At 38.0% G+C, this 21,640-nt stretch overlaps 2 protein-coding genes across 2 annotated transcripts in view; one reads left to right on the forward strand and one right to left on the reverse strand.

Annotated features, from left to right (window-relative positions):
- Positions 1-21,640, forward strand: part of LOC136847885 (uncharacterized) — a 288,188-nt gene that overhangs the window by 43,389 nt on the left and 223,159 nt on the right. The window lies entirely within an intron of this gene.
- LOC136847620 (zinc finger MYM-type protein 1-like) lies at positions 7,985-10,286 on the reverse strand. Its single transcript, XM_067119338.1, has 2 exons — positions 10,057-10,286; positions 7,985-9,074 (listed from the first exon to the last, which is right to left on the reverse strand). Exons 1-2 carry the CDS (start codon positions 10,284-10,286, stop codon positions 7,985-7,987), a joined length of 1,320 nt encoding a protein of 439 aa, XP_066975439.1.

Raw genomic sequence — 21,640 nt, forward strand, 5'->3', positions numbered from 1 at the left:
GGATTTCCCACAGCACTTTGGAGAAGGAAAGGATTAAAGTGGTTTTCCCCCAAAAGGCAGTGGTGAGAGAGGTTTTAGAGGCGAATTTGCCTGCAGTGACTCATACTAAATTGAATTTATTGATAAAGATGGCATATGCATAGGAATGCTCTTAATAATGTGTATATATGTGTGTGTGTATATATATATATATATATATATATATATATATATATATATATATATATATTTATTTATAAATATTCTGCTGTTTGCCACCTCTGCATCAGTTTAGTAAGGGATATCGTCCTAACAAAGACAGGAAAGCGTCTCTGTCGAAGCTAAGAGAATGCGGGTGAGGGAAGGTAGGCTGTGTTTTCAAAAAAAGTAACGTCCTCAGTAGGGGATAGGTTAGCATTAGAGACCTCAACCAACTGGGAGGGTTTTCACCAAGTAACCTCTAGTGAAGGTGGTCTTAAGCTTCCTTTTTCCCTGTCCTATGCATTCGGCGATGTCTCTGTCAATTTTTCAGACTGCCGGGGATTATGGATGAGTGTCGGACAAACAGCCCAGCCCTACCCTGACGCTGGCAGAGAGAGACCGACCGTCGTAAAAAGAACACGCATCCCTGCTCCGAGCAACTCTGTCCTTTGTCCTTTTTCCTGTCTGTTGTTTTTGCTAAGTGAATCGACCATACGCTTCCTTAGAGAATTCTGATCGTCAGTTGCATTGCGCAAGCAACCTACGTAAATGCTAAGTCTGGAATTGACAAGTATCGCTGATTGCTGGTAACTCTTTCTCTGTACTTCTTTTCCATTTTGTCCCCCTTCAACCACCATTTATGAGAGAACCTGGTATAATCATATTTCTCTTAGGAAGTCTAATATATGAATAATGATCATTGCCCTAGTGAAATTGCATAAGCTATCCCCGTGCAGTAAGTAGGAATTAGGGAAAGTCAAGTGTAAGTAAAATTTCAGCCAAGCCTTGGATCCTGATATTGCCATTGTTTGGAAGAGAAATATCCTTTACCAATACTAACTTTGTACGGTAGCTGCGAGTATACGAACATCGTTGCGTTATTCTTCACTGAAGCTGGGAAAATTAACTATGTCCGACGTCGTGGTTTATGTAATTTCCCTCGCTATCACAGCACATTTTTCTTTGTTGAGACTAGGTGGGTAATGAAAGGGGTTTGATGTAATTCATTTGTTATAGAAATAACCCAGTTATCCAATCCTACTGTAGTTCCGACTGGCGACGTAATCCAATTAAGTAATTGTTTGTCTTTTGGGGGTAACTTTTAGCTTCAATTGACAGTTTACGTGTGTCTTCGGCGGAGCGGGGCTACATAAATTACTGTAATTAATTAAAAACTCATTATATAAATATATATATATATATATATATATATATATATATATATATATATATATATATATATATATATATATATATATATATATATATATATATATATTATATTAGATTTTTATCTGGGGAAGAATGTGGAACTTACCATGGGGATCTCAATTCTGACTGCAGGTGTGGATTCAGGTAAACATCATATGAGAAAACTAAGGCGAAGGCTTTACTTCAACAGGGAAAGTTCAGATAGACACATGGGTTCACTTAAAGTCACTTATATTTACATTTAACAAAGTAAATCAGAAGAATGGGGAAATTCACAAAACCAGACAGGTGAAACAGATTCCTGTCGAATAACTAAATTTACAATAGTTTACACAATAACAGAAATGGGGGAAAAATCCACTTCGTAGACACTGTTGGGTGAGGGCCAGTGGTTATAACTATGGCACAAGCATAGGGGTGAACAGATGATTCCACAGTTAGCAACTTCATCTGCAAACGAGAATGCATTTGGTTGCTTACACAGGGATGGATAGCGTAATTAGGGAATCAAGGGGGTTGCACATAAGGTGCCAAAGCAACTCGATTCTAGGCACTGGTAAATATGTGAACTTGAATATTTACTCACTGCACTAACAAATCAGGTCTCGTGAAAAGATCGCACTTCAGAAAGGAAAATAAATTCAGTAGTAGAACAGTAGATTCGTGACTGATTCAAAACTTGGCTTCGGGTACTTTACCTTTACGTCAGAGACGGGGGACCTTATCTGCAGTGCTGGCTGGGAGGGCATGAATTAGGGGCTTACACCACAAAGAAAGACTCAGGCTCAAAGCAGCCACATGGAAAGATTGAGGGCTCTGATGGAGCAGATGAGACAAGGCACAAGTCTCTGGATTCCGGGGCCAGGCGTTTCTCTGGTTACCCAAGTTCTGAGAGCGCACGGGTCATTGTCCATCCTTTTATGCCCTAGTAAGGATTATGTCTTTCCTCATTCCAGGTGGTGGTATCGTCGCTCGATTGGCAGTCCATTTTCTATATCTTCGGACCATGTGGGAGCCATATGGGAACCATGTGCTCAACTTTCTCTTTTGGTTTCCAAAAGGCAGTACCTGGAAGAAGGCTCGGGCAGTCACTAGGTCAAGGAAGAGGATTAAAAGATTATCTAAGGTGTGAGGAATGAGAGACAATCCAGGAAGGGACAATGTTTTCACACAACCTGCCTTTGTTAGTCAATGGTATTTCAATTGAATATGTGAATCAAGTTGATCTGGTGCAACATTGCATTCTTAGAGGAAAAGGTGACATTTGTGACTATATATATATACACACACACACACATATATATACATATATATATATATATATATATATATATATATATATATATATATATATATATATATAATATATTGTAAGTGCATTCAGAAAATTGCCCCCTTGCTTAGTGGGTTCCATCACTATTCGACACCTTGAACCTGTATGTTGAAAAAGCTATTGTGGCTCTGTTGGCCAGAGTATTGAACCATGTACTTGATGTTAGGAAAAAATCAAAATGATTCAACCTTTATCTTAGGCGTGGTCTGGAAAAACCAAGACATGCGTAGACTACCAAATTAAGCCTCGTCTGCGTCACGGATTCCATATTCATTAATCTCTCTCTGTCTCAAGTATTACTGAGAGAGAGAGAGAGAGAGAGAGAGAGAGAGAGAGAGAGAGAGAGAGAGAGAGAGAGAGAGAGAGAGGGAGAGAGAGAAGATGATTTACTCATAACTCACTTGAATTTGTTTAATTGAAAAGCAGTGGCCTATGGCTTTATGCCTGCTGTGATTAAACATAAAGTATATATAGGAATATAAAATGTATTTACAACACTTGAACAACTACGTATCGTAGGAGGTATCGATAACTTCTGGTCGATTATACTCATTGTAGTGGCATTAGGGTTGGTTCTTTGAACGGCTCCTCCTTCAGGCACACTCAAATGTTTTTGTTGAGCTGAAAATACCACAGTCTTTCTGTCTTCGTGAGACGACTGGAGACTTGAGCCTTCCCTCGCATTCCTCTTGCCTTGCTCTTCTTGTTCTTGCCTAGCTTCACCAACCATGGGCTGCTATATGATCGCCTCCAGCTCTCGAAAGCTGTGGCATATACACACACCCACACACTCCCGCAGAAAGTTAACATTATTACGTAATCTCAGTCAACGGGACCTGGAAATATCTCGAACAAAGAGATTATGTAAAACCTCTAAGTGAATTATAATTGACATACTTGTAAGTAAATTAGTTGTAGTGGAATTCCGTTGAGCATCTTACTAAACAGTTTTATATATTCTCAGTAATAAGCATTTGTACGAAATTGAATTGCTTAAAGCTCCAGAAAAATATAGTAAATGAAAGATTTTGTTTGTTCTCGAAACGGCAACATAGACAGGGTACTGGGGGAACTACACAACAGTACCCACCCCTCACATGGTATAGAGCTTTTCACATTTCTTCACGCCCACCGATAGTCAGTTGCTGAGTGGGTCACGGTTTACTTCGTTGTTCACTAAATGAGCCTTCTGGCAACTGAAGCTGAAAGTCAAAAAAGTCAAGAATACCAAATGTCGGAATTTTAATCTTCAACGCACAAGATGGTGTTGGACTCTGTTCTGAAGGGCAAAACCAACAAACATCAAATTATTAAAGACGGTCTAGCAAGATTCGTTTTTTTTTTTTTTTTTTTAAAGGTTTATTACAAAATTAAATACTCAAAATTTAACAAACATCAAATCAAAGGAAATAACTTTGTTCATGAAAGGTTTTAGTGCAATTACTGAACTAACAAAGTGCACAAATCCAGCAGAAGAAAATGTCACTTAACCCGAGACAAAATTACAACACCGACCTGAAAAACCTACAATCTCACACTAATCTTACAGTACATCTGAATAATCAAACAGTACCTCAGATGAACTTTGACTACGCCAAACCATGGATGGCGAAAATACACAGGGACTACATAAGAACACTATACGGACTCTCTGTAGACAATGTCTGCTTTTGGCTGAGGAGAGCGAGATGGGTACGAGACTATTACCTGTGGTTTGCTTTTCGTGGTGCCCCCAGAAAAAGACAGGGAGCGCACCCTTACTTGGTCCCTTGTTACCTCGCATTGCAACTCAAATTCTTTACGTTGGTTACTTTGTTCACAATCAATCTTTATTTATCAAAAGGAGAGTTTCATTAGTATTCGTGGTACCGTCTGTGTAAGCAGTCTTGATTTCAAGAATTTTCCTTCTGTATTTTCACAGAAAGGGGAACCACTGTCTCGGCCGCCCGCTTCCTACTTCTTCTCGCTAATCCTGAACGTTTTTATTTTACGACATTTACCTTTCGGAACACTCATCATTTATTTACTTGTGAGACCTTTTTACTGAGTTTTATCCTTGAAGTTTGACCTTGCCGTTTAATGTTCTGTGATAAAATGTTTCGATATTTCATCCTAAATCGTGTGATAACTTAGCAAAAACATGAAGCTTACTGCACCATCAGAAGCATTTATAGCAGACTATATTTCAGAGTTTTTAAACAATGTTTTTCTGATAACATGTACTGGAGTAAAATTTCTCTCATAACAACTGACCGAGGAAATACTTGATTAAATTTAGAAGATGCATGCAACTCTGCCTCCTAATTTGCATGAATCAGTCGGAGATGCAATTTCATTATTTATGTTTTCCATATCAGGATATTTTACAGAATTGTTTCGACAGCATACCATCAGTATTCTTAAATTTTTTCTTTAGTCACTCCTCATCCTTTTATCTCATCTCTGTATTTGTATTCGGAAGTTTTTCATCTCTAGCTAAATCATTTGTTTAATCAAACTCAAAATCCCTAAATATGTGGAGTCAAACATATATATATATATATATATATATATATATATATATATATATATATATATATATATATATATATATATATATATATATACAAATACAAATTGTAGTCAAGGGCAGGCATACTCTGGACTGGAGATTCACACTTCCTTTATTGCTTTCTACGTTTCGTGATTCATAATCACATCATCAGGGAATTCTATGGAAAATGAAATAAATTAATAAAAGTACTGAACGGCTAAAACTGAATTACGTTAAAACATTAGTCACTAAAAATCTACAAAGGCTGTTCAAAATTACATACACAAGAGCACACTTAAATACATACACACAAAGCTTAAAATCACGTTACACACGGACACATATGGTTACACAAGAGCACATTAAAAATAGCAAAATCACAAAACCCTCCAAATAAAAAAAAAGAATAAAAAATTGTCTAATTTTAAGAAAAATCTTTTTTCTCTTTCCAATAATGGAGAAACAAACAAAGACAGTAATATACTTATAAAAAAAAGCAGAAGACGCTCACCTTACAATGCAAACGACAAAACCACACTAACAGTAAAAGAAAAATATGTACAGAAAAACAAAACAAAAATATCAGAGGTACAAATAGTAATGACCTATGGCAAAAACAATGTAATTGAGGTAGTTTGCGTGTTAATGAGGGAACCCGTAGTTTAATATTTAAAGACTCAAGTATCTGCAGTTTCTGTTGGTTCTGTGCCTGGCCAATAACTTTAAAATCATCATAATTTATCTGTGTTTTGCACTTGGTGGCATGATTTCTTATGGAGGATAGCTCTGGATTGGAGAGTCGGCATCCAGTTCTATAGCTCACCCCTTATGAGAGTCGGCTCTGACCCTGAGAAGCCGCCTGGTGGATCCAACATATGTTCCCAGACTACATCTGGGACAAGTATATTCATAAACAACACCTGATGTCATGCATAGCTTTTAACAGCATAACTCCCATCTTTTTATTATTATTTATCATAACACCTTTTGCATTTCAAGTTTGATTTGATCGAAAACAAGTGGTTGTCGTCGCTTGCCCATACGACTGCGCCACTTGGTCACCTCAACTTGTACAGTGTGGTGCATCCATTCCCTCATCAGCACCCCAGTCTATAGCAGTGGTCATAATATCATCAAGTGATATATAACCGTAATCTGTTTATATTGCTTGCAACAATGACTTTAAAAATAACGCTAAAATTCATGGTTTGCCATAGTTACTTTCACGCGTTTTGTAAGCGTACCCCTGCTTCTGGGCGACAGAGGATGCGTGACGTCATAATAGCATGATTTATATCCATTTATGCTCACTGGCTGACCTCCTGCTCTTTCTTGTGTGATGTTGTTAGGACACTGACTAAACATTTTCCAAAGATTAAGACCTTTTGCATTTCAAGTTTGATTGACTGAAAACAATGTCACGCTTGCCCATACAACTTATCACCTCAAATGAGCATATGCAGTATTGGGGGGAACACATAGCCTACCTCCATGATTTATATCCATTTATCTCTCTCTCTCTCTCTCTTCTCTCTCTCTCTCTCTCTCTCTCTCTCTCTCTCTCTCTCTCTCTCTCTCTCTCTCTCAGAATGGCAGTGAGAGACAAGAGCGACGCAGAGAGTTTGAACATCTCACTTAGTTGAAATGGCCAGCACACTTTTGACTCGGAACGTTAACGAAGTAGACTGTGCGCAATCTTGTCATACTTTGGTTTTGCTTTCATTCACATTTACGCTTATATGTACATTTATGTACTGTACATACATGTGAATGCACACACTCATAGCAAAATCTGATTGTTCTGGAAACAAGGCTAGCGTCTTCTTCTAAGGTTCGTAAGCAAAGGTGAAAATCTTATATTCGTAGGTCGCATCAGTGGATAAGAACGGGGTTGATGTTATTGATTAGTGACGTTCTGATGCCCTGAATCCAATATTTATGTAGCACCATCACTATCAACCAGATCCATCCAAGAATAGCATCACTAGATGCTTCCAGTGGCGTAGCTAGCCTTCCATGAAGGGGGGGGGGTGCCGGGCAAGCTATTTTATGGGGGCGCCAAAGAAAATGGCATAAAACTTATATAATATTTCTATAATTAGTAAAAGATACTATTCTCAAATGTATATACCCATGTAAATAAAGCAAACTAATAACATTAGTAACGAGTAAACATACATTCGAAATTATGGGGTTCAATTAATTCTCAACTCGTACTATATGCAAATGTAAAGTAAATTTTCCTCACAACTTCGTTCAAAACTATAATATATATAATATATATATATATATATATATATATATATATATATATATATATATATATATATATATATATATATATGCGTGTTGTAAAGGTAACAAGAATCAAACTAATGTTATTAAGAATATAGCAAAACTGTAAATAAACTTGAAATATTTAAAATCATGTCTCAAGTAAATAGCATTAGATTGGACCAAACTAATATCATCAGCAGCACATATGTCAATTGTATTAAAAAAAATAATAACAAAGTAAAATAAACAAATCACTTCTCATCTATATACGATTACAAACTGTACAGGTAACAGGGACCAAAATAAAGTCATTAAGATTATAGCGAAACTGTAATTAAACTAAAAGTATTTTTTCGCATTTCAAATAAAAATATGCCCATGGCATGTAAGTGGATCAATATATAATGATATAACTTTAATTGTAAACATATACATTATTAAATATCTTTTCAGAAGAGAAATATCTTTGTATTATCATGTCGCTTGGCAAATTTTGATACAATTTTGTCCATATCGATAGATTTGGCTCTTGACACGTGGGTTCCAAGGGCAGCAAGTGAGGACAATCGTAAATCATCCATGGTGCTGCGCAGATAATTTTTTATTAGCCTCATAGATGAAAAACTTCGTTCACATGCAGCTGATGTGGGAGGAAGAACTATGGCTATTGTCAGAAGTTTACACAAGTCAGGAAAGGCATCTTTGTAAGGTGACATGAATGAAGACAGTTGTACAAGAGTGGTGATCTTGACTCCCTTTGATCCCTTGCGCTGAATGAGCCTTTTGGCTTGGCGTACTTCTACAGCTAAATCAGATAGTTCAACTCCATACTGAACTGCCATTGGTTCAATGATCTCTGCATTAAAAAATTTGGAGCTTCTTGGATCCAGTGCTGAAATAGACCTCAGTAATTGTTTGTTATCTTCACTGAATCTAGAGTCAAGTTCTGCTAGAAAGCGGTCAAGCACTGGGTAGAACAGATTTACAGAAAAGTCATGCTTTGAGTCAGGTGTTTCTTCCTGGCCAAGGGTAGTACTTGTTGGAAAGCCATCAAGCATGGAAGATTGCTGTCTTTTTCTTCCTGATTTATGAGCAAATCTGACTGGGATGTCTAGTTCCTTTGCCATGTCTTTTGCTTTAGACCAAAGAATATCCCAATTTGAACCCTCTCTCTCTTGCTCCAGCTCATCATGTACAGTCTCAAGCATGTCAGCAGCAGCGGCTAGATCAAGTGTAGGTGATTGCAACATATCTGACAGCAGTTTGGTTCTGTGCAGCAGATTTTCAAACACAACAAGGCTTATGATGAATGAGAAATTAACTGCATTCAAGAGTCCAGCTGCATCAGTAGCACGCTTGCCAGAGTGCTTATTGGCTACTTCCTCTAGAGTTTGGAAAATAGCTGGTAGTTTCAGCAGCATTACTTTGCAGGCTGCATACTGACATGCCCGTCTTGTGTCAGTCAATTTTTTAACCTTTGGGGTTGTTTGTCCGGAAACAGCTTGTTTTGTTTTTGCAGAAACAACTTGTGCAGCACAGCTGATGACATGAGCACATATATGGATTCCAACAATCCAGAGAACTGGTCTTCAATCTTGACAGACGTAAAAACATACACAATCAACAAGTTTAGGCGGTGATTATAACAATGAATATAAGTTGCTTCTGGTGCAGCCTCTTCTCGGAAATGAATGTCTTTGTACACCAGCATTTGTCCCACTCATTACGTAGGCCCCATGATATGTTTGACCAACGCAATTCTTTGCATCAGTATTATATGTCAGTAACATTTCACATATGCTGTTTTTAAGATACTACTCTTTTAGTTCATGCAGTCTTACGAACCCCAAAAACTCCTCATGTAGGGTATGATCAAACAGATACCTAACAACAACAGATAGCTGTTCTCTTCCACTAATGTCCTTTGACTCAGCAACCATTATAGGAAACCAAGTAGATTATAAAGCTCATCTGTTATCTCATGAAGGACGGTTTCGGCCATGATTCCAATAATTTCATTCTGAATGGTAAGACGGGTGTATTTGGCATTCTTGGAAGACAGACGGGCTTTGATAATGGGGTCTTTTTCACTGATGAGTTCCATTATTTCAAGAAAATTGCCCTTATTCATACTGTCAGGACCTTCATGATGACCCCTTTATGCAATTTTTGACGAGCTGTTAGGCATAAAACTTTGGCCACCTCCTTGATATAATGCCTATTTTCTGCTACAGTTTTATCATGGGCAGACTTTAAGGACTTAGCTGTAGCGTTTCCCCCAGCTATGTGTTCTTCAAAATCTTTCCAAGCATTGTACACATGGAGTACCTATGAAAATCGCTTTTCTCACGTTGTGTGTGAGAAGCCAGCATCTTTTTCTGTTGCTTTCTTCCACTGTCTGTACCCAGTAAACACAAAGGCTGTTTCAGAGGCTTTATTTGGCTGTGGAAAGTTCCTACAGCAAAAACAAAATGCGACATCTGTCATTACGGAGTATTCCAGCCAGGAATGACTTGTATACCAAGATGCCTTAAATGACCTTAGGCTGTTGCCAATTTGATGAGTTGGAAAACATGCCAGAGCTGGTTGCACGGGTTTTTCTGTTTTACTTTGACTGATATCTGTTGGTCCTGGTGGTATTAATGTAAGTTTTTCACGATGGGCTGTAATTTTCTCAGTCGTACCTGCAGGTTTGGTGTAAGTGCTCACACGTTCTGTTAGATCTTCGTCTTCACTATCGGAAGTAGGCATGTCATCCTCCCAAAATATATTTTCATTTTCATTCTCCCCACCCGTATTCAAGTCATGACGCTTAGAAGGACTATCACATAAATCGGATTCTGCTGGCGCCCATTTGTTGATTTTCTAGGCTATGTTCTTCTATTCTAACATATGCTGTCATACTAATAAAGTAGAAGCTGGAAAACCACCACCGTTACCATCCAAACATCAGTAGCCTGCAAGCAGAGACCTAAAATTCCAGGAATTTCAGGTTACTAAACAAAACAGAAAATTTATACAGGAAACTTCACTAAACAACTATTAAATTGGCTCTGTAATTATGTGAAACATTAGGGACATTGCATTATATATACATACACACACACACACACACACACACACACACATATATATATATATATATATATATATATATATATATATATATATATATATATATATATATATATATATATATATATATATATATATATATATATATATATATATATATATGTATGTATATATATATATATACATATATATATATATATATATATATATATATATATATATATATATATGTATATATATATATATATATATATATATATATATATATATATATATATATATATACATACATACACACACCTACTTTTCAAGATAACTCTAAGTTAGTTATCATGGGAAACATACAATCGCCTTGTAGGACAATATAGGTTGAAAACTGACCTCGTAATAAGCAGAATGGAAACCCTGAACTTACTAAAGCTGTATACGGTATATACAGTCAAACACATCTTCATATTATGGTTGTCATTATTTACAATGATATATCAAGAGTAAACTGTGGACTAGAAAGTTGCATGAATACAACATCAAAATGCCTTGGTTACCATAGCTTGGGAGGCCGTCTGTTAAACGTTAAAACTTCAAAATCAAGAAATGTTAGCTTGGTGAGTCGTGTCTATGAACATAAAAGTAAAGTTAGCCTTACGTAAGATAGAGAGCCAGATGACAGACAGCTTTTTCATCAAAACCAAAGTCGATGAAATTCAAAATAAATTGTGTTTTATACAATTAGGCTTAAGGGCTACATATAATAAGGTAGTTTTTATGTATACATCTTACTTTTGTTTTGTGAAAACGTCAAAATTATTCAGGTTCATTACGGGCTGCTCAATGACCAAGAGCTCGTGTCAGCACAAGGCTACTTAATCTAAAACAACACAACAACAGGTTCAGATAGTTTCATAATGTGCTTACTTCTTCCCTCTACAGTCAGACGCGTATGGAGACGACATAACACAATCCACAAATGAAAGACTGCAACGGGAACTGTATCGTCAACTGACAGAATTTGGATTCAAATACCATTAATGTTACAGCCTACAGGCAAACACAAAGGAGTTTAAACTACTATCCTACTTGAATGAAACATGAATGGTACATAGCTAATAGCCTAGCTCAAGCTGCCGTCTATTGACATGAGAAAAATTCACCACGCAAACAGAAATCGATGCCATATTATCAAGAAGCAGAAAGGCGAAAACAATATATCTTAGTTCTAACTGCCACTGTGACTATGCTTACCCCTTGAACTCTGGTATACCGGTTGCGCTCAAGGCAACACACATGCTGTTAAGCAGTTTTCTCTTCTGACTCGTAGTTCATTTATAGTTCTTAAGCTTTTTATTAATTTTCATGCCTTTAATTCTGAATATATTTGTAAATTCATTAATCAGAAGCTACTCCCACGAATTTTTTGGCAGTTCCCACAAAGTGGCAACACTGACGCTGGAGGCCCTTAAATTTAAAAATCAGCCACAAGGGGAATTTCAACTGGGGGGCGGGAATTGGGGGGGCCAAGCATCTGATTGGGGACCCCCCCCATAGCGACACCACTGGATGCATCTTTAAAAAGAAGAAAGTAAAATTCAAGAGACCCGGCAATTTTTAACTAAGTTATTTGACAACAATGTATTCTTTGAGAGAGATGGCGGCCTTTGCAAAGTTTTTCTTACGTTCTTCTGCCCAGTCAAAATGACTTGCCGGTTCAAGTCAACAAGCGCCCTGCGATCCTGGAATGTTTAAGGAAGGATCAAGGAAAGGAATAGACAAGAAAAGTAAGGAAAAAGAAGTTCATTCTGATCCAAACTAGGTACTGCATTTCAAACTTGACTTCTCTGAGATATCACTTTTAGTCATTCACTGACAGTCAGGTCAGTAGTTAAGTAAGTTTAGTTAATGTCCACACTCAAATTCTCGAAGGTTTGTCTTCATTTAAAGACAAAAATATTCTTTTTGAGCAAAGAAGAGATGCTGCCCTTCCTACGGTTACAAGATAAATCATGATGATTACAGAGAATCCCAGTCAATGAATTTATAACGTCACGACTGTAATGGATGCAGATCATTAATCCCGATATCTTTTGGACAAAGCGGAATAAACGCCAGCGGCTCAGATTTTTTTTCACGACGGATCAAGAAGAAGACGCTGGAGGCAGCTCATGGAAAAGTAGTTTTAGTAGCATTTCATACAAAGAAGTACCTCTGAAGAAGGATTTTTTCAATATAATTCCATTCGGCTATGAAAATTTAGTTTTTACTCAGACACACTCAAGGTTCATTAGTATGAGAGAGAGAGAGAGAGAGAGAGAGAGAGAGAGAGAGAGAGAGAGAGAGAGAGAGATTCCTTCGTGAAAACTCCCTTGTGGGGAATGTGCGTCTTCGTGTCTGTTTATAGGGCCGCCATGTATGAATGGACACATAGACAGTTGCATCTCTTGTATACAGAATCTGTCGGAAGGGTAGGGGAGGGGAGAAGAACATGTGTGTTAGGGACAAGTTGGTGGCATGGGGCTGAAACCGGAGAAATTGGGAAGTAAAGTAGACAACGGGGGTGAGGGTCAGGTCCGTTGTTATCTCATTGAAAGAAAGTCCAGAGGGAGCAAAGCTCTCCACACGTGGCTGGTTATGAATCTGTTTTTGATGATGGTTTGTTTATATATTTTTTATTTATTGATTGATTTTCATTTTTGATTAATTTATTTTTATTTTTATTTATTGCTTTTATTTTTTAATGATGGTAATGATCGTGAAGACTGTGAGTATGAAATGATGATGATATGTCTAATTCGATGTGTGATATCAAAATTTGTTACTATTCACAGTTTTGGGTGAATATTTTGCGCTCTTATATCTTCATTTTTTCTTATTTTCCCTTTCTCCTCCGTTACATTTCGTAGACCGGTGCAAGGATCTTTTTCTATTTTAGGAGCCAGCCTCGGCCATGTCTGTGATCCTTCTCCCTGTGTTGGAAAGCTTGCTGCTCCTATACATGGTGTCACTGACAATCACAGCCAGCCATTTATATGTAGAGGCTCATCTTCTCCAGGCTGCTGATGTTATCCCAAATTTTGGCCGGCAGGCCGTCAGGTATGTCATTTTTTTAAAATCCCCTCCCAGTGTCTGTCATGCAGGATTTTTGATTCGTCTGTATTTGGTTTTGCAATTACCTGTCTACCTGTAGGGACTCCATCCTGATCTTGCAATGGCCTCTAAGTTCTCAAATTGCCATTGTAGTAACTTTGGAAGATCACTGGTCATTGGCGCTCTGAGGATTCTGTGGCTCGTTGCTGGGATATGTTTTCCTAAAGCTCCGGCACTCAGCAAACCATTTCTTTGGTTGGTTGCCTATGTAGTCTTTATCCTTTATTTCTGGGTATCCATTCAAGGATGGAGTTTCTCTTTCTGATTACACCCTAGAATTTGGCCAGTCTCATCCTCAGTAAAACCAAAGTTAAAATGACTGATAGGTGACCTGAGGACATTAGGGCACCTTGCTAGAGAGAGTTTTTTTTTTATAGTAGCATATATGGTCCTCTTGTGCGAGGCCCTGGTGACGTCACGAACCCAGAGCCCAGATATGTGGCTAACGTCTATCTATAATGTGCTGCATATTAATGCCATTAATATTTTCATTGTTATGACATATTCCTGTGGGATGCATTCAGATCACCTAATATGTGCGCAGGCATCCTCATCTGTTGAATTTTGCCCGTGTCCTTTCTAGGGAAAAGTACTCCTCTTGAAGGAAGCTATGCAGTCCCGTTGAAGATGGGCAAGGATGCCTTTGTGGAAGTCACCACTGAGTCTGTGGTTCAGGTTACTCTTGACTGCAATCCCTGCATGCAGCTCGTTATATTTATTTCTTTTGTATACATTTGATCCATATATTTCATGGTTTCACCATCTTTGACTCTCGTAGCATTAACCAGGAGTATATCATGATCCAAGTTCCTGTCATACTCATTCGGCTCTCTGCACCTGCCAAAGGTCCATCTCGGGATATTATGTTGAGTGATGATTAATGTTCCAGTCTTGTCTTATTCTCGAATAACTCTGGGGGTTCTTTGATGTTTTTCGATTTCCTTAGTGTAAAACAGCCTGAATTTTTTCCTTTTCACACTGATGACTGGGCTGCTAGTAAGATCTATGTTTTAATATTTTTTGCAGTTGTCCACTTTTCCTCGTATGTCTTTGGTATATGTGTATTTTATTTTTCCTGATCGTTCTGTGTAGTGGCCTACTTGGTACTTCCGTATCCATACAGGCATAAAAGTTCAGTGTGGGCTACTTGTTCTTTTTGGGTGTAATTATTGCACCAGTAGCTAGATGTTTCCAGTGTTGCAGTCTGAGTCATCTTCCAAGGCTGCCTGTATTTTTGTAGGCCTTTTGGGTGTGACTGATTATGCTTCTCTCTTTGTTTCCTATTTTCTTGTGGTTCAGCTTGCTCGGTTTCAGGAGGTTGCTGGGGGCTCTCGAACTGCCTGGTTCTGGGGCTCTTGAATTGTCTAGTTCTAGGGGTTATGAATTTTCTGGTCCTGACCTAACATCTTTAATACTTCCTTTGCAAACATGACCTCCTGGAAGAGGCCCTTTAGTTGTAAGATTTCCATTGAGGCATGGAATGGACCAGGAATTGCTGCCTTCTTCATGTTTGCCACGATCAAGGCTGTGTTGATTATTATGTTTTGTATGTCTGGGTACATACTCCATTGACTGATCTCAGTCAGTGACATCTGTGGCTCCTTGTTCCTTGCCTGTTGGGTCTGTTCAAAAGGGCGGCTGCAGCCTCCCGACAAGTCGTCCTTCTCTGTCTTTCTTCCTACTCCAGCCACTTATACAACTTCTTAGTGTCTGCTTAAAGGGCTGGGGGGGACTCCTTTGCAGTTTACACACTCAAGCTATCTTGCAGTCAGAGTACCTGTGGTCCCTGCTGATGCAATATGAACATATCTTAAAGTCCTTGTCCTGGGGCCGTTCTTCTTGATGTGATCATATGCATAGCACTGTTTGATGTTAAAATGAGTGTTGGTGTCCATTTCGTGGAATCCCACAAAATGGTAAAAACTCCCACTGAAAAGGGAATGACGTTATACTCACAGTACTTCCCAAAGTAAAAATCAGTGGCTGTGTGTACCATTTCATGAGATTCCATTTTCATTTTTTTGGTTTTCCCATTTCGGTAATGGCAGTCCAAGTCACTTTGCAGTCAGGATTGCATCTTTCCATTTCATTAGCCACGTCTTCTTTACTTTCCTTACACAGTCTTCCACCCATGTCACAACCAAGGTCTTGAGGCCCGTTGACTCAGGGGATTTGGTCATATGAAATCCTTCACTGGCAGAGACAAACTAGGGGTTCGGCGGTTTTGTCATCACATGACGACAAAACCACCTTTTCTTCGATTACTTTCTGTGCTTTCAAGTTTCCACCCTTCTAGACGTCTTTCGTACCCCCTGTGGAACTACCCTCAAAGCTGACTCTCCCACGTTGACATATGAAAGTCAGGCTCTGTTGCCTAGCTAAAAGTATGATTCCAATTTATTTTAATCGTTCTGTTACTAGGCACGTCTGTTTATAGATCATTGACCTCACTGTGATTAGTTATTATCGTTATTTTCTGCTTTTGCGTTTATGATATCAATTTGATTTTATTTCCTGTCATATAGCACAGTTAGAAAAAGTAAACCTTAGTTTAACCAGACCACTGAGCTGATTAACAGCTCTCCTAGGGCTGGCCCGAAGGATTAGACTTATTTTACGTGGCTAAGAACCAATTGGTTGCCTAGCGACGGAACCTACAGCTTATTGTGGAATCCGAACCACATTATACTGAGAAGTGAATTTTTATCACCAGAAATAAATTCCTCCAATTCTTCATTGGCCTGCCGGAGACTCGAACTCGGGCCTAGCAGAGTGCTACCCGAGAACTCTACCGATTCGTCCAACGAGGAATTATACAATTTCACTGGGAGCATTTAGCGCTCTGTCACTCACTGTACAGTATGTCCACTTTCCGTGCGTATCAGACCCTCGGAAAGATATCACTGTTTCGATGTCGCTTACTTCAGCAAAAGTCCTAAACCAGCATTGCACTGCACTAGCCTTTTTATCTTAATAATCAGCGTCACTGTAACGACTTGCACGCACTGCAGTATATCTATAACTTTTTTCTCAACATTTACTTGAAACACTTCACCTATATGTAAAACTATAATTATAAGTAACAGACTACCTAGTATTATGATGCTGGTGATATGATGATGGTGGTGGTTGGAGAGAGAGAGAGAGAGATTGGGTGCAAAGGGAAAGGGGATATCAAGGGGAAAGAGAGGGAACGGAGGGTTATTTAGTGCAATAATTTTGCTTTAATTAAATTTTCCTCTCACCGTCTATTGAGACAAGCTTGATGATAGGGAATAGTTGGAAGGAGCTGGCAAGACGATGACGCAGCAATGTCTCTTGTAACCGCAAACGCATAGTTTCCACGAAAACATTTATGAACACTAGGATTTTCTTTGAAATTGCGTTATATATAACACACCATTCTAAAGTCAATTTCTTCCCTAGTGGGTGGTTTTGTCACCTTTCCAAGCTGAATTCCTTAGTCTAGACCAGATACGGAAGTGAGGCTGAACACACGGCTGAATGCTCCTGTTGCAATGCTTGTACCGAGGGCGGACGAGCGCGAGCTCCATGAATGACAAGCTCCGTAACAGCCTCCGGTGTCTCGCATCTAATCTTCACGAAACTTCTGGGTTTGGTTCCGTGATAGAGGGCGAGGCTGTTTATCGTTACAAGACAAGAACCCGTTTGGTGCGACCACTCGTACAGCCTGACCCCGGATAATTTGTTCTTGAATGGCAAAAGAAAGGCGTCGTTAGCTTTAGGTGAGTGTGTATCTAAGTGTTCAAAATTTCTGTTCTTAGACGACCGAGCCATTGTGCAGTGATATTCAGTTCCCAGAATCTGATGGATTTTGTGTCCTTGCAGCCCAAGATTAACCATCCTTTTAGCCATCAGATAGATAGTGAGCTTTTCATTTCTGATTCAAGGTACTCGAATCTTACCACAATCATTAAAAATTAAACCCTTATTACATTTTTCACTAAGAATTTAAATCTGAAATCCGACTGTAGAGAAAGGACCATATGCACACGTACAAAGTAGACCTGTTAACAGGACTCGCGCACCTTCGATTCCCGTAGTGATTCTTATTTGACATTCTCTAGAGTCACTATCCCGAGACATCTTACCTTCTTATTCTAGCGGATCTCAGCCTCAGCTGTTACATTTATTGATAACACAATGATGAGAAATGCAGCATGAACAATTTTTAAGAGGACTGAGAGTTTATTATAAGATTACAAAGAAAAGATATCACTGACTTTCTACTTTTAAAGAAAGTATGCTAAACCACTTCTTCTTCTACTTCACCTCTTCTCTGAGGAGAAGCTGAAATAAAGTTTTGTCTGACGTCTTGACGATCAGCCGAATCCACATCTTCTGTCGTGAACATCAACATTTTCTATTATTTGTTCGGTAAGTTGCAGTCACTATCCAACTGGAATGATTTTCCATTTCGCATGAAAAAGAAACAGGATATAAGAAAAAATTCCTCAGGGCTTTCAGAACCAGTGTCTCCATAGCAGTGTAAAATAAAAGCGCATGAGAGAGATGTCATCCGTTTGAGTGAAGAGTGATGGCATTTGCTACGGGTATATTTCTTAGCCAGAAGGAATGGACGTTGGCATCGAATGATCTGTATAACATGTACTGATTTCATTCTAAAAAGTTTTGGAGAGACATTTGCATCAGACCACAGATGTAATGGTGAAGCCAAGTGTCAGAATAGTTATCGATAGCTAATGACGGCAGAGTTTCGGCGTTAAACCCGACTATTTTGGCCGTCTAGTAGTGTTCAGATGAGTATTTTAGCCCGTAGATCTGCAATGAAGGTGAGGGGCAGGTGCGAACCAAAATATTCACTCACTCACGCGGCCTCACTGTCGTAAGGGACGCGTAACGTAACACGAGAATGTCACGTATTACTTGAAACGTTTCACTTCCTGTTTCACTCATGTCCAGGATTCTACAGAGTGATGTTAATAGCGGTTGACACTGACCTCATCGTCCCTGGGGGACGACCAACATTTTCTGTCGCTCTTTCTGGCCTGCCCTATTGAGTGACTTCTTGGTTTCTCAGGGCTTTGTTCGCGTGGTAGCTTTTATTTGTCGGCGAGGTTTCAGTCTTGAAAACAAGCCCATTTTCACAAAATGGCAGATATATGGAACTATAGTTCCTAAAATTTGACAGGTTTGACAGCAGTTACTGCCTATTCATTTCATATAAATATAAAATGGTCATCCCTAAAAGTGCTTTACTCACTGACCAAAATCCCTACCTACTTAGCCTCAAGATGAATATTTGTTATTTATATTGCAACTACAAAGACTACAGATGCTATAGAAAAAGTTCACATAACCTTTATAAGAGGTTTCAGATCAAAACGTAAGTAAGGAACCAGTTTTAATCAGTTATTAGCTATTCATCTCAAAAATTGTGCACAGTACATCAGTGTTTCACCAAGAGCTCGGGAAGAGACGTAATGGTGGGCAGTTAACATCAGATGCTTGAATGTTCAACAGAACTTTAGGTTGAGTTTTTGTTTGTTGCTGGGATATCAAACTGATGGGCGAAAGGGTGTTTTTGTAATCTTTGGTTTTCCTCAATTTGCAGTAATGACACCTATAAAAACAAGCATAAACACACGCACGAACCCACACACTCATTATATAATGAGTTTTCATGATAGTTTTCTTCTGAACAGAAAGAAACGAGCAATAATGATTCTAATGAACTATAGTCTAAAAAGTAAGCGTTATAACAATTTGAAAACATCTGGTTATCAAATCATTTGTATAGCGAGAGAAATTAATGACAAACAAACCACGCACCAACAAACTGTTACAAACCATTCTGTCGGATCTGAATCCTAAAATGTCAAGAAGCCCACTAAACCGTAGGCAGTATTCTAAGTTGTCTGAAAACTAATTCCTTTCAAACTGAGAATTTTATTGCCCATTCCAAGAAGCCATAACTAAGTCAGGCAACCAGTTCCTCTACAATCACAGGCCGGTTTTGTCCTAAATTTAGGGGGAGAGTTTACGAAAGGTGGTTTGCTTTGGCCTCATGTTTTGCCAAGATGCCACCTGTTGCACCATGTGCAACTTCACCCTGCCGAGATTCCCAGCGAAACATTATTTTTTACTGATTAACACGAGGCATGCTGTGCTCTTGAGTCATGTTTCTATCTTGGAAGAAGTTTTTTATGCATAGCTTGATTTTTTCTTGTTGGAAAAAGAATGATAGCCATCATTAGTATTATCATCTCATCCCCTGTTTCATTCATTTAGGAAAAACAAACTTAACAGCCGCTGTGTACCGCACGTAAAATAGATCCGATTTGCACTGCAACACATTGCATGTTCCTTAAGAGACCCTGCTCTCAAATACAAGACCAAACGAACCGCTATCAAAATTGTCGGGAGCTTCTGGCTTTTCTGAAAAGTTTAAAATCAACAAATAGTGTTGCAGCTTCTTCAAATCTTGCATTAGCAATTTATTAACTGGAGTCATTTATTCGACTGTTGAAGAGGTGGTGCATATCGGTGTCCGGACATTTCTATCTTGTTTCATTTACGAACCACCAATTTCCCAAATTACTTAAATACTGAATACCTTGTTAATGTAATTTGCCTTCTATCCTTCTTATTTTATTTACCATCCCCAAGTCCCTTTTTTAATGTAATTGAACTCTTAGACAGTCAAGATTTCGAGGACGACTGCATCCAGAAGAAAACAAATTCAAGCTAGTGGATGATACCTTGTTATTATATATGATAAACAAAAAGCAAAACATTGACCAACAAAACAGTCCTTTTTTGGATGTTATTGAAATCTGAGATGTCAAAAGCAAGTGCCCACAAACATACATGAAGAAATTGACGTGATAATGGGTAGAGTGAGCATAATCATACTATCAGTGCAAAAAACCCAAAACAGTGACTAAACAAAACAATATTGGAATCCAGGACTGCCTGCTACTGATGAAGAATTTGCATGAATGTGATGTACCTGAACTTCCTTCTGCATCGAGTTTAAGCAGTAATATATATATATATATAACCTGCATAACTTCCTTCTGCATCAAGTTTAAGCGGTAATATATATATATATAGCATATATATATATATATACTATTATATATATATATATATATATATAACCTGAACTTCCTTCTGCATCGAGTTTAAGCGGTAATATATATATATATATATATATATATATATATATATATATATATATATATATATATATATATATATATATATATATATTATAAATAAATAAATAAAGATAAAATCCACGAAGGAAACGGAAACACTGGAGTGCTGCGAGGCCTTTCGACACTAGTCCTTTACTTAGCAGACTGAAGAAATATAAAGGTATGTTTACAAAGAAAGCTCATATAAATGACAGATGGGGATTATGAAGGAAACATATGTACCTGGAATCAACACAATTGAAGAATTAGTAGAACTGCCAAAATGGGATTAAATATTTAAGAGGTTTTTACAAAGGATTAGGATCAACCGTTCAAGAGCAGGGACAGGACAATTAAAAGATTATACAGGTTCGTGACTGACCACCTAAAAATTTTTAGTACAACACAATAATTCTCTTTTTTTGTAAACAATAATAACTTTTTGCAAGATGAACATTTTTACAAATAAAAAAATTATATTAAACATACGGATATATAGAAAATATAGCTACCTTGTAATTAAGTCAGTGATTTTATCTTTTAGGTCATTCTTGAACATTTTTCTAATACAGGGGTCCAAATAATACATGCCAGGGGTAAGATTAAAATTACAACTGGAAGTAAGCTGGATAATAGCGGTCTCCCATAGATTTCTTGTATTATTTGGACCCCTGTATTAGAAAAATGTTCAAGGATGACCTAAAA

Source organism: Macrobrachium rosenbergii, chromosome 17 (genome assembly GCF_040412425.1).
Source record: "Macrobrachium rosenbergii isolate ZJJX-2024 chromosome 17, ASM4041242v1, whole genome shotgun sequence".
Classification (NCBI taxonomy): domain Eukaryota; kingdom Metazoa; phylum Arthropoda; class Malacostraca; order Decapoda; family Palaemonidae; genus Macrobrachium; species Macrobrachium rosenbergii.